Genomic DNA, 14,703 nt, shown 5'->3' on the forward strand with positions numbered 1-14,703 from the left:
GCACTGCCCATGAGTTACAACTTCATTATAAAAGCAAAAAAATTGATGAAAATCAAATCAAACTCTAACAACAAATGGTGCCTTTTAAAGTCCCATCTGTGGGCTTGGTGAAATTTTTATGAAAATTTAAAAAAATAATAATTTTTTACTTACTATTTTTATTAGGTTGTAAGAAAATGTACACATAAGATGACATTCAATAGAAACCTATAACATTGAACTCCAGATTCCCATCAAGGCAGCCATAAAAGCATGTGGCAATTACTTTTATCCACTGACAGCTTTAACTGTACTAAACAACTTAATAATAAACAATAGATCAAGGAAAACAATTCTAATTATGACAACAACAACTGAAGGTTTGATGAGCCATATCTGGCTCATATGATTTTAAAAGTATCCACAGCGAGATGGATGGAGGAACATATTTTCATTTATAATGCCTTTTGTTAATTTAACATACTTTTAATTAATTCAGTGCTCACAAACTACAAACTGATCACTTTCATTCCCCATCACCAGCTTCATCTGAATTAAAAATATCTGAAGAAAAACCAACCCCTACAGCACTTTTGATAGCTGGAGTCTACAACTGTTTCGAAAATCAATTGATTTTATATTACCTCTTCAGACCTATTCACTTAATTCCTTTTCTCTTAGGTTTTGAGCTTTAGCTTGATTTCTCAATTATGATGCTCCTAATGGATGTTTTAGAATCACTTCCTCCTAAAACATGCCTTTTAGGAACTTATTTCCTCATGTGGGACTTCTGTAGGAAATGGAAATGTTCTGACTTATCTGTGAACCTCTCCTACAAATCTAACCTAACAGTACAGGGCAACACTTGAATAAAAGAAGGCAACTGGTCTAAAATGCATATTATTTTCTATTTATTCCAACTCAGTAGGCTTAACAAATTTAAGTATTTCAAAGTAACAACACATGTGTGTGTGTTTGTTGTGTGTGTGTGCATTTTTTTTAACAACACATTTGGATAATCTACATGTACGTTCTGGTTTATAATTCCTTTGCTTAACTGTTTTTTTTTTTTAAAAGATTTTATTTATTTATTCAACAGAGAGAGAGACAGCCAGCGAGAGAGGGAACACAAGCAGGGGGAGTGGGAGAGGAAGATGTAGGCTCCTAGCAGAGAAGCCTGATGTGGGGCTCGATCCAAGAACGCTGGGATCACGCCCTGAGCCGAAGGCAGACGCTTAAGGACTGCGCCACCCAGGCGCCCCATTTTGCTTAACGGTTTTGCAACATTCCTGACAAAGTAAATAGTTCCTACATTTTACCCAAAATTTAGTTTCTACAAAATAAACATATTTGGTCAAGTCTGCTTAGTATCTTTTAAATCAAACATACAAGGATAACTTTTATTTCTAATGCTAATGCTTATAAACTGCTCCAGAGAGCCATCCATGGAGTAGTAATATAATGGAAACAGGGGATAACAGGCTCTGACCTTTGAAAATTCTCTAGGAACTGGATTTTACCATATTTATGGGAAAAGCCAGTGAAGCAACCCTGAGTTCTGGACTACAAAACCAAAGTGAGATACCGAAATGAGGCCAGCTTGAATAAATGATCGTTAATTAATCTTTCTCTTGCATCTTCCATTGATTGGCCCTATGGCGTTTTTCCATGGCACAATGGCCTCCGTATACAGAGCTGAGAGAGCACCTGGATAAATGAAATCAGTCTTTACAAAGGTCCCTAAGTTGTGTCACAAATCTCACTGAATCAGCACAATTTTCTTCAAAACCAATGAGCTATGCTACACATACAGGGCATTTTCCTATGAATGTTTTTAGATATGAAAGACACTTGCCCTCAAAAAAAAAAGCTCTGTAATTCAACTTTCTCACATACAGAAGTCCTAGTTTCCAAAAGGCTTCACTTCTAAGATTAAAAGAAGTATGGCAATACCATATGGTGATGATCTGACAAAGAAAAAAGTACTTTAATAACGTTTGACATACAGCGATCCTGTGTGTCAGAAATGCTAAATAAACTCTATAGTAACATTTTTTTTTCCCAGTGGCCTAGTAAATTCAAACTGACTCTTCATGTCTACATTATATTGAAAATCACTAAGTAATGCTGAATGTGAACTACTGTTAGTCAAAAAATGCCCATCAAGTATATAAAATTCATAAAAACTTAGTCTTTTTACTGAAACATGCAGGTTTCTGCAGTTTCATAATCTGTTCTCTGCTGAGATAAACTACCTCTATTATTAAGGAGTCAGGTCCTTTTTTCCTTTGAATCTTTTAAAACACATTTAACTAGAAAAACGCCATCAGATTTTTAAACAGTGGTTTTATACTTGCTTCGTTACAGCCATTGACAGTTGCACACCACATGTACATTTCACAAGTGTTTGTTTCATTGTCCATGAGTTTGGGATGAGAACACAATACAGTCATCCTTTATAAGGGCGCTGCTAAGTCATGACTGAAGCTACTTCCTGATTCCTAGCGCAGTCCCAGCAAGAACAGCACACTCAAGGGCACCTCCCACTTCAACCCAGAAAACAGGAAACAGGCATGCCTCTATTCCGGATCCTTCCACAGTCCTCAGGCAAATCAGAAGGCCTTTCTGGGCTCTTTTCCTTTCATGTATAAAACTGGGCTGATAAATTAGATATATACCTCACAGGATTATTTGTATGGATTAAATTAGATCATTCAAAAAAAAAAAAAAACTTATTCAGCATCTACTACATGCCAGACTCACTGTGGATGTTTTTAGTGAATAATGCAGACACTGTCTCTCCTCTCTTGGAACCAATATTCTAGCTTCAGGAAGGAGAAGGTCAGGATGCAATGAAAGTATATAATCCTGGGTCACTGGAGGGAAGAGGATGAGTGAGAGTTTTCTGGCAGAAATAACACTGGGATTCAGCTGAAAGAGCAGGGGTTGAGTGGGCGAGGGAGATGAAGGAATAAATATCACAGGGAGAGGGAATACTCCATCATGTGATGAAAAAAGCGATGGTGGAGTGGATGAATCTAAAGACATAAAGGACTGGTAGGGGACACAGAAAGGGAAAAGCAGCAGGACGTAATTCTGGCCAAAAGCTAGGATCTCAATCATTCAGGGCCATGAAGGCCATGCAAAGGATATGGTCACCCTCAAGATCAATGGGAGTCCGCTCAGATATTCATTAATTTATTCCACAAAGATTTACTGAATGTCTACTATGTGTCAGGCACTACTCTAGGTGAACAAAATAGACTAAATTTCCCATTTTGGGGGTGCTTACCTCTGGAAACAGTGAGAAAAACAGTAAAAAAGCAAAAAACAAAACCCTAAGAAACAAATAGCACATTAAATGGTGGTAAGCACATGGGAAAAAGTAGAGAAAGGAAAAAGGGATCAAGAGTGTGGAAGGGCTAGGGGCGCCTGGGTGGCACAGCGGTTAAGCGTCTGCCTTCAGCTCAGGGCGTGATCCTGGCGTTCTGGGATCGAGCCCCACATCAGGCTCCTCTGACATGAGCCTGCTTCTTCCTCTCCCACTCCCCCTGCTTGTGTTCCCTCTCTCGCTGGCCGCCTCTATCTCTGTCAAATAAATAAATAAAATCTTTAAAAAAAAAAAAAAAAAAGAGTGTGGAAGGGCTATAAAATACAGGGCACGGTGGGCTGTCATTGAGAAGATGACATTGTAGTAAAGGCCTAAACAAGAGGAGATGGTGAGCCATGCAGCTATTTGGGAAAAGAAAGCTCTAGGCAGAGGGTTACCAGCTTGTGCACAGGTACAAAGGTGACAGGGCACCAGGCTACGTTTGAAAACAGCAAGGAGACCTGTATGGTCGTGACAGAGTGAACAACAGCAAAAGTAACAGGAGATAAGGTCGGAGAATTAAGAGGGTACCAGATACTATAGGGTACTACAGATCTTTGGTTTTCACTCAGAGATGGGACATTTTCAGTAGTGGAGAGCCTTACATTTGCATGTACTGCTTCTAGCTATGAAACTGACAACAAACTGTAGGGAAGCAAGTGAAAAAACAGGGGGGCCAATGAGAAGACAAATGCATGAGATGTTCCAAGCATGAGATATGGTGGCATTGGAGGTGACAAAAAGTTGTAGTCAGACTCGAAGTCTAAGCTAAAGAAAGAACCAACAAGATCTTCCTGATGGACTGAATGAAGAGAGAAAAAATTGGGCTGATTGAATTTTTTTGTCAGGGCTACTGATAAGACAGGTTGCTAACAACAGAGATGTGGCTATCTGTAGCAGCAGGAATAATTCGTAAGGTAAAGCTGTCCAAATAGAAATGTCATATAAGCAACTGAAAATACAAGTCTGGAGTTTGAGAGAGAAGTCTGATTTGGAAATAAATTTAAGCTGGAATTAAGACAGAGATGGTATTTAAAACCATGAGACTAGCACCGATAATCAAAAGAGTAAATACAGGTAGATAGAGTGTCAAGTGTCAGGTCTACAGGCACTGCAACATGAAGCTGGGCTGGGGACAGGAAGAACCATGAAAGGAAACTAAAAAGGAAGACCGGCGCAGTGGAAAGAAAACTCAGACAAGGGCATCCTGGAAGATGAGTGAAGAAAACATTCCAAGGAGGACAGTGTCAACTTGTCAAATGCTGCTGCTATGTCAAGCAAGATGAGGGCTGAGAATGAGCCACTGGATTCAGGAATACAGAGATTACTAGCAACCCTGACAAAAGCACTATCAATAGAGTGGTGAGGTCAAGACTGTTGAAGGGTTTTAAACAAAGCAAGTCATAATGACATTTATTTTAAGAAGAATAGCAAAGTGGGAGTGGGGGGGAGGTCAGGGGCAGGGGGAGCCTCATAAAGATGACCTCATCCTCAGCATCCAGATCAGCTGAAACTTAGATAAACACAAGGCTTCAGGGATGCTGATCCCACGAGACACACCATAAGATTCAGATGCCACTGGCAGAGAAAACGACGGTTTCAAATAAGAGCCTCAAAAAAGATTACGTCCTGGCACCGACCATCCAAATGATAGATGCTTGCATGTGACACTGCTGCATCTCATATGGGCAGCTCCACAGCATGATCCAGGGTAAGAGCAGCATGACTTATTTATTTAGTTGGCTAATCATTCACTTAAATCTGGTTATGAAGGCGAACTGGTTACAATTAGAAATTATAATCCAAATTATGATAGTTTCTTAATGTGGCAAATTTAACAAACTTATCAAACACCAACCACATATGATATACTAAGTAAGGGGTACAGAGTGGATGGAACAAGATTGCTGCACTGGAGAAGTGCATAATCTGATCATCAATATCACGCTTTCCTCTGTTTGATGAGATGTTACATAAAAAACAAACAAAACTCTGACATTTAGAGATGCTCAAATATAATTCAGAAATACCACTATTTAAAATGAAAAGTTAAACATACCTACTTTCATCATTAAGCTTTTTTCCTAAGTACCTAATATAGTGGGAAATACATATGGGGTACCTAATGTCAAGTCTGCATAAGTAAAGTGGATGTTTATTCTTAAAATAGGAATACATAATCATAACTGAACTAAATTTAGAATGTTAATTGAAAACCAATGCTGTACTCAAGACATGCCATTTAATTTAACAACGACTTCACATAGGTCATTTTATACAAGTAAAAACAGCTATAAAGTTCTGTTATCAAAAATTACAAATAATTAATCTTAAAGGCATTAGTACAGGGCAGACTCTATAAACTGTTTCATTTGTTACAGTACCACACATGCTACAGAAGAGCCAGATTAATTTTTAATTACAGGGCATTGTACAAGAAATACATTAAAAGATTCTTCTGTTTCTTCCAATTAAAACTATCATTTTTCCTTTTACAAAGCAATTATAACACATTAAACTTGTTTTATTTCTAAAAAAAAAAATCTTAGATAAGTGTAGGAAAAGGGAGCTTGTCTTTAGTCACTGAGCCTCTCTGGTAGAGGAGAAATCTTTCTCAGATCCAACTGAGAAAGGTTACCAGAACTGATTTGATTTTATCAGTAACATGATTATGTGCATAGATGCTAAGGGCATTGCATAGAAGGATAGGCCAACAAGAGAACACTGGTTTAGAACAAAGTCACGTTCCTGCAAATCAGATGTATCCATCTCACAAAGTCAATATCCTTAAAAACAGATGGACTGTGTCTCCTGTAACAAGAATAACCTACAGTTTCAGACATATTTCTCTGGCTCATCTTAGTTCACCTCATTTATAAGTATATAAATTTTTTTGGAATTGAAAAAAAAAAACTCAAGTGTTTAAAAGGAACTATGAGGAAATCATGATTTTTAAAATGGTAGTAAATTAATAAAAATGATTTCAACAAAGATTACCCCTTCTCCTTGAGGTTCTGTTTCTTATTTTAGAAAGAAACACTGATAAACCATTTATAAAATTAATCATCTTCTATCTATAATTTCTATGGCTCGGTTTACATCTTAGAAATCTGTAATATGCATGCAGTAGCTTGAAGTGGTAGATAAAGAAGAGCCTGTGGAAGTTTAGAAAACCGAATTAAAACAGGAAAATCAGGTACCAAGAACAGGTCTTTTCAAAGTACCTGGTGCATAGTAGGTGTTCAATAAATGTTCTTAATTAATAAAGGAAGTAATAAGTAAATGATCAACATAAAAAATAACTGGCTGCTTATATTTAATAAATCACTTGAAATCGATAGTTAATACACAGGATAAAGTTGATGAAAATCAGATGAATCATTTTGAAAAATTACATATCTTAAATTGCCATCAGTTTACTCAAAGCCTAATTTGGTGGTAAAGCCTTGAATCTTAACCTCAGTTCTGCCAATTATTGGGCATCTGATTGTAAATTCAAGTGCTTTTTCAAGGTTCCTTCTGCTTTAAAATGCCGGTTCCAATTTCCAAAGTAAGAAAGAATTGAAAATCTACTCTTTGGGTTTTTGTTGAAACACATATTTATACATATTAGATATTAATATTCTTGAAGGTATACAAGTTGATGTGTCACTAAGTAATGCTTTCTATGGTATTTTACACAACTTTTTTCTCACGGATTTTTCCCATAATTTGGGAAGTCCTGGGTTTATTTCAAAGCTTACCCTTAATTATCTGTTTTCTCTATGAGGAACCAATCTCAGTCTGTTCTTTGCAGAAGAACTACTATCAGGATTAAAAGAGTCAATAAATGTGAAATGCTAGGGAAGTCATAGGCACACAGTAATTACTCAATAAATACTATTACTATGATAATCAATAGCTACCAAATAATCTTCTATATCTTCTTAAAAATACTTCTAGCGGTGCCTGGGTAGCTCAGTCAGTTAAACATCCGACTCTTGATTTCAGCTCAGATCATGGTCCTGGGATTGTGGGATAGAGCCTCACACGGGACTCTGTGCTCAGTGCAGAGTCTGCTTGGGATTCTCTCTCTCCCTCTGCCCCTGTTTGCTCGTATGTTCTCATCCTCTCTCTAAATAAATACAATCTAAAAAAAATAATCTAGATTATCAATCAACAGTGAAGACATATATATATATACACGATATGTATCTATATATCTATATATATATACACGATATGTATCTATATATTTATATATACGTGAAGCCTGGCATAAGGTTAATTTCTAAATTAAAAACAGACCTATCACTTTAAGTTAACAGATGCCAGTAAAAGTAAAAGTCAAACTAATGCCTGTGTGGTAGATCTAAAAGTATAACTTTAAAAATCAGGGGCGCCTGGGTGGCTCAGTCATTAAGCATCTGCCTTCGGCTCAGGGTGTGATCCCAGGATCCTGGGATCGAGCCCTGCATCGGGCTCCCTGCTCTGCTGGGAGCCTGCTTCTTCCTCTCCCACTCCCTCTGCTTGTGTTCCCTCTCTCACTGGCTCTCTTTCTCTCTGTCAAATAAATAAATAAATAAATCTAAAAATAAAAATAAAAAAATAAAAATTAAAAAAATCAAATTAAGCTTTAATGTCAAAAATCTTACTTACGGATTTGCTTATTCTCCTTTGGTAACTGAATTTTGTTTGTTTGGCTGCTGCCTTCCAGGACAAACACAAAACTTTTAACCTCTTTATCAAACTCCTGTAGAACAAAAATAAAAACAGTGGTAATTGGAGCATATTTTATTTGGCTTCAATCATAAAATTGGAGCTGTAAACCCACAAGGGAAAAAAGTTCCAGGTTCAAATAACTTAAAAGTCAGGTCTTGATGATACTCTTACTCTGAAAACTGCTGGGAATTGGAATATAGAAGCCCCACTATGTCACTTGACAAATCCTCTATCGTATCAAGAAACTCTTCCTCTAAATGATTAGAAATTCCCTAGTTTCAGGGATTCCCAAGTTACGAAGTTAGAGTTTCCAGAATTTAGTTACCCTTCCTCTCCTATAATCTACATATTCCTGTCTAACAGCACAGGCTGAACATCACTCCATGTTACAGCATACAAAATCACCTAACCCACGTTAGGTGCGCAAGTTAACTGGTCCGCAAGTTCCTGGGTGTCTGGCCATGGCTCATACGGAATTAATCATTGCCTTAATTTACTAGTGTTCTAACCTGAAGTTCTACACATCATCTACGGAAAATCAGTACTAATTAGAGTGTTACAGTTAAGGTGATCTTAAAAACTATGGTAGGAGAAACATAAACAGAACAAAACCAAATCTGAAAATAAAAAGCCTCCTTATATGCAACAGTCCGATTTCTATGACTCAAAGTGGTTATTTTTTCATCTTGGAGCAAATTCCCAACCTGAGTATAAAGACCCATTATACTATTTCACAGATCCTCCCAATCTTCCCTTCTGTATATGTCAAGAAATGCACTGTAACTAAGGCTGCTGAGCATTAAATAACATTCAAATAAATCTGTATTATATCCATCACAACAGCATCTCTCATGTATTTGAAATGAACACACAGAGACTGAGTATATTTATTCCATCTATACACAAGTTGGGCATATACTTAAAACCTTTCAACAGCTTACCCAAATCATCAACACAGTCCATAAACCCTCACCTAGTATGCTTGCTGCCTGGTTTTGCAAACTTCAATCTCCTACCTTGCACTCTTTTTTCTCTGTATCCTGGCCTTAGTAGCCTTCTTGTAATTTCTTAAAAATTCTAGGCTCTCTCCTGCACAAGGAATTTGTATGTGCTTCTTCCTTTGCCTGAAACACTCTTGTCTCTACCAGCCCCACACAGTGCATAGTTAGCTCTTAGAGATCCAATGTCATTTCCTTGGGGAAGCCTTAGATACACTCCCTGCTCTATCTCCTCCTAGCATCATTGACCTCTCATTCATAGGAAGAGCTGTATAATTTTAAGCAAGTTGTTTACTCTCCCCACGGCCTCAGTTTAAGCATCCAGAAAATTGGCATAAAGTATCTATCACACAAGGCTACTGTATAAATATATGTAATGTGCTAAACCTGGGCTTGGCAAACTGTAAGCACTCAGTTAACAGTAGCTTTAAAAAGTTACCCATAGAACAAGGTCCATAAAAAGGCGTTTTTCTCCCAATTGAATAGGAGAGAAGTGAAAGAGAAAGGGATAGAGATGGATACAGGTTTTTATTTAGGTCTGGTGGCAGCAGGCTGAGGTAGTTTCTATCTGACAGTATCAGTTTTCCCTGTGAAATGGGGCATGAGGTCTTCTGGTGAGTCAGTGAAGAGGGCCTGTCCTGGCTATGGACTGGGGGGAGGGGAGTGTGGGGGGTTGAAAACCTGAAGATAATGGAGAAATAATCATTTGAGAGAGTAAGAGAACATAAGAGGTGAACTTTCCAGGCTGTTCAGGTTGAATTTATAGTATTATTAATCTGAGAGGCTACCAATTTTTTTCTCCAAAATTACTGTGGGACCCAGAACCCCGCTCAGAAAAGACAGATATCTGGGGATTCAGAAATGGTTGGCTTCTTCGAGGCCAGCATGATGAAGGACAAAGAGCAAGGGCATTCAAGGTTTTGCCTGGGAAGTGACTGAAATCAGACTCTGGATTCTGGGCTGGATAGGACAGGAAGCGAAGACAGAGAAAACACATGCCTAAATAAAACTATTTAGGCACGGAGGAAGTAGAAAGGCCAGTGGCCTAAAGGTCTCAATTAGGCTGAAGAACAAATACAATGAGACTAACTAACCAAGCAGCCTTAAGAACTGAAGCTCAGCGTCAGAGAGGGATGTCTTAAGGTCTTACTTAGTCATTTCAGAGGCCCTGCAGTTTACTGTGATAAGGTATAGGGTGTGACAGTGGGAATGGCAACTGACAATGGAAGAGGTCATTAGTGATGAAGAAATCAAGAAATTGAAAAGCTCAGGATTTGGAGATTTTCCTCACAAACACTAAAGTCACCTAAAACAATAGCAAGACTTGGCCTAAGAGAAGGGTTATGAGCTGTGTGCCAAAGTCTTAAAAGACTGAGGAGTGGTTTCTGGGAGAGCTGCAACTAACAGGGTCACGAAAGGGTTTTTGAATGAACAGTAAAAACAGTTCTGAAACCTTATCAAATCCTTTTTCTTATAACCTTCATTCTCCTTTCTTTCCAGGATTTAGGTGGCTCTTAACTTCTAACACTTACTTTCCAAATCACAGATGGACTGCCAAGGATCTTCCATTTTGCTCCAGGATTTTTGCCCTGGGCACTAAAGATTTCAACAAATGCACCTCCCTGGAAAACAAAAACAATGCGTTTAAAGACAATGCTAAAGAGGAAATACTATCCACCACACAGTCTATTACCACTGTTCCAGGCATCTGTCTGTTAAGTAGATCTGGGAGGAAACATTATCCCTGTTATTAACTCCTACAATATACCTTGATTGTACTGACGCCACAACCACTCTGATTTGGGTTACCTTGGATAAATGCTTTAGGGAATTTTTTTTTTTAAAGAATGATAAACATTAAATTGTGCCATACAAACCCTACAGTCTCTGATGTGGGGTTCACTTACTTGCCATATATAAATCATGCTTACAAAACATTCTATTCATCTCTAACTAAAGGGTTTAAACTAAATCATGCTTACAAAACATTCTATTCATCTCCGACTAAAGGGTTTAAACTTGACTCTAGAGCCAGGCTAATAAACTCTGGTAAGTTATCTGTGGCTACAAGCTTTCCAGTCATATTGACCCAAGCTCTGTTACTAGCTTTGACATTTATTAACTATCTGACCTTGAGTTATTTAACCTCTTGATTCTCCATCTGTAAAACGGGTTGTTGGATTACACAGGATAGTAAACATAAACCATCAAGCACAAGACCTTCCTTGTATGTAGCAAGGGCTCAATAGTGCCAGCAATAATTATTCAAAAAAGGGCAAACTGATATTTTGGTACTGATTAACAAAAAAGCTTGGGAATGAGTGGGCATTGGGCTATGATTCTTATTCTGGGCATTCCCATCTTTTTATATATCTAATACAAGTTGATATGGAAATCTATAAAATTTGTGTAAGAAAACAGAGAATCATTTGTGCAGACATGCTATGTGTTCCCTATTATAAACCTGAGAACATGCAGGGCCATGCTTATATAAAAGTACTAAACACATTACTGAATATCCCTAAGCTTTAATTACCAAAGAAAGGAGTTAAGATGATTATCTCTGAGGAAGAGTTAATTGCAAGAAATTGAGAATCTGAAATGAAGATTAAATATGGTTTTCTTTTATGGTCTGTTTTAATTATAAGCAGCACATGAACAAATTTATGTCTGATTTTTGTAAAGAATTTCCAGCTTTTATGTTTTCTCAATAATATAAAGATACTTTTGCTTCTGAGTTTTAACAAAATCACTTTAAGACACTAAATTTCTTCCTTCTCAGGCAGTATTATGGGCAAACTGTGTGTGGTTAAGAATTACTATAAATTACTATACCTTCTGGGGTTAGGTCACATATCAATAAAAATTTTAAATTTGAGGCAGTTTTGTGGGTTGTTGTTAAGAGAAAAATCCTTGTACCTGGTGAAATACCCACTCCCTCTTCCTTCTGCTTTCTCTTGTTTTCCAAGTTTCCCATTGTGGGCATATACTCCTTAATAACAACATTATTTTACCTAATTGAGAGGAAAACTCTCTTAAATTGTTCTAACACAATTATATCAAATGGGAGTAGAAGAAAGAGAACAAGACTACTTGGAGGAAACTCATAAGAAGGCAGGTAGCATTTGGTGAAAAGGTAGGGGCAACAAAGAGGTAACCAATGGAGGGCTGTTCCAGCACGGGACAATTGTAAACAGAGAATGTAAACTCAGGTAGAAGTAGGAGGGAAGGGCAAGAGACTAGGGTCAAAAAAGAGCAGTGGGTCGAGTGGGTTCAGGGGTCCAGTGAGGCAAGGAGAGCAAGTCCTGTTTTGAAAACACTAAGATACTCAAGGTGACAGAGAAAGACCCAGAAGCAGTGTCCCCAGTGTGATCTTTGGATCATTTGCATCAGAATCAACTGGCGGAAGTTTTCACAGATGTTCTCATTCACTAGATGGGGGTGAGGGTCAGGAAATCAGCATCACAAGTACTCCCAGAGATTGTAACGTACCCCAGTGTTTGAGAATCACTGACCCCAGTTTTAGGGAAAAAGAAAACAGCAAGGAGCCAAAATGCTTATTTTCTTTCTTGGTTTAACCCAGTAATGCATTCACTCATTCACTCCATTCTAAATAGCTTCTGAGACATCAATAGTGAGTACCCAAGGAACTTGTTAAAATTCAAGATTTCTGGGCCCTGCCCTCAAGATTCTGATCCAGAAGGTCCGATTGGGGGCTTAAGATCTGCATTTTAATCAGAGTCGCAGGCAACCCATACACCTTGAAAAGAACTGAGCTGGAGATTGAACAAAAGCCGAATCATACGTCCAAACCGTGGTTGCTTACTTCTTTTTTCTTCTGGAGTGAAGACCACTCATCCAGAACTTCCTTCACCCCCCCCCCAAAAAAAACATGTTGAGGGGGAGTGGGGAGGGAGCTCTATCCTCACCCTGAACATGAACTACCTCACCCAAGAGGAGAATTCTCTAGACAGGTTGGAGCGCCATTTCGGGTTACCTGGTACTCATTTTTGAACATTCCCGCAGGGGGCCCGGGGCTTGGGGGACACGGAGTTCAGGGCGTCCAGCGAGTAGCGTGACCCTGACGGCCGGAAATCGGCGGGCAGGAGCCCCTGGACCGACGGCAGGGAAGGGCTTCGTGTGTCACCCCGACTCTTCTCAGTCCTCGGTCAGCTCCACGTCGAGCCCCCGCTCCGCACCATCTCGGCCCCCACCTCCGGGGTGCCCGGGTGTGGGAGGGCGCAGCTATCTGGGCGGGCTCCCGGCGGCCTTGGGGGAGTGACTGTGTGCGTAACCTACGTAACGGGGCGCCCAGCCACAGATGCACGGACAACCGCCCGCTCGCCCGGGAAAGACAGGCGCGCTCCCGCTGCCGCCCCGCCCCGCCCCCGAATTCGATCGGAAAGGGGCGGGGCCCAGCGGCGTCCGCGCTCGGGCCGCACCCATTGGCTCCCATGAGGCGCCTGCGCGTTGAGCTCTGCATGCTTTTTGCCGGCGGACAAATGAGAGCGCGCGGTGACGTCGGCGTTGCCCAGGCAACTCAGGGACTCTGGTGGAGATGGCGGACCGCCCAACCTGTGACCCGCGCTCTCTCAGGTCGTGACCTGTCTGCGAAAAAGCCTAAAATGAGTCTTGTTTAAGAGCTACCGCAGGTGCTGGACTCTTCTAGAGAACCTGTCACGTCGGTTTGGTCTCTCTTCGTTCTAAACGCTGGTAACTGGTAGGTTGCTGAAGGAAAGAGTCATGGATTCCTGGAACCATCACATGGCCTTTGGTTCGAAGATTTCCAGACTCGGTTTCGTTGAGGCAGGAAAAGAGTCAGTTGGTCCCGTTCATTGTTTCAGAAGGCCCAAGGAAGTAGGAGTATTTTCTCAAAATCACTGCACGTGTTGCAAGCCAAGGTTTTTTGCTCAAAATAACTACGTTATTGAGCCAGGCACTTTCCTAAGTTTAACTATTCGGTTACTTCATTTAGTTTCTATGTCAGAACCACTGTTATAAGGTAGGTATTATTACCACTTTTTGGCTCAGAAAGGTAAAAAAATAGCTTGCCCGAGATCACTTGGCCAGTAAGTAATTGAGCTGGTTTGGAGCTCCTGTCTAATGCTGTTCTCAAGGCTGAGTTAGGTCAGTGGTAAGCGTTATGAAATAACCAGGTACCACTCATGGAGCCTCTACCACAGGCCAAGTGGGTCACAGGTTCACAGCCATGTGAGGTTAAGGATTAAGTCTCCTTTCGGTTGAGAATATTTCGTTTCAGAATTGATTAGGAATTTGCTCAAGGACACAATGTTACTTTTTAGTTATGATTGAGCCTGATGCTCAAATTCACCCAAAAGTCTTAAATATTTGTGCTCCCTACGATATGCCAACCACTGTGGATTGTGTACAGCATGAGAAAATGAATGCTATCTGGACCTGCGCCTTATGAAGACTAAGAAAAGAAAAGCTGATAAGGAACAAACTTATTTGAAAACACTAAGTCTAATACCAGATGTGTATAAAGGCAGAGGTGAGGAGGTAATATAATTGTCAGTTGCAGTACAATATCTAGAATCCAGAATCCCTGATTTCTGGAGCTCAAACCTAGTTCAACAACAGTTTTTGGTAAGACTCTGTGCCGGAGGCTTTGGGAGTTATGGCCAATAGACATGG

At 39.6% G+C, this 14,703-nt stretch overlaps 1 protein-coding gene across 13 annotated transcripts in view; it reads right to left on the reverse strand.

The window, feature by feature from the left end:
* Window positions 1–13,402, reverse strand: part of CFAP20DC (CFAP20 domain containing) — a 234,689-nt gene extending 221,287 nt beyond the window's left edge. For 12 of the 13 annotated variants that reach the window (XM_011231610.3, XM_011231588.3, XM_011231629.3 and 9 more), the window contains exons 1-3: window positions 13,046–13,402; window positions 10,581–10,670; window positions 7,988–8,081 (exon numbers count right to left, since the gene is read on the reverse strand). In XM_011231610.3, the coding sequence (XP_011229912.1) occupies window positions 7,988–8,081; window positions 10,581–10,670; window positions 13,046–13,066 (205 nt within the window). In that variant the 5' untranslated portion in view covers window positions 13,067–13,402. The remainder of the gene's footprint in view (window positions 1–7,987; window positions 8,082–10,580; window positions 10,671–13,045) is intronic. The other variant, XM_019805517.2, reaches the window with a different exon arrangement.
* Between the last annotated feature and the right edge of the window lie 1,301 nt (window positions 13,403–14,703).

This window comes from Ailuropoda melanoleuca, chromosome 4, assembly GCF_002007445.2.
Source record: "Ailuropoda melanoleuca isolate Jingjing chromosome 4, ASM200744v2, whole genome shotgun sequence".
Lineage (NCBI taxonomy): Eukaryota > Metazoa > Chordata > Mammalia > Carnivora > Ursidae > Ailuropoda > Ailuropoda melanoleuca.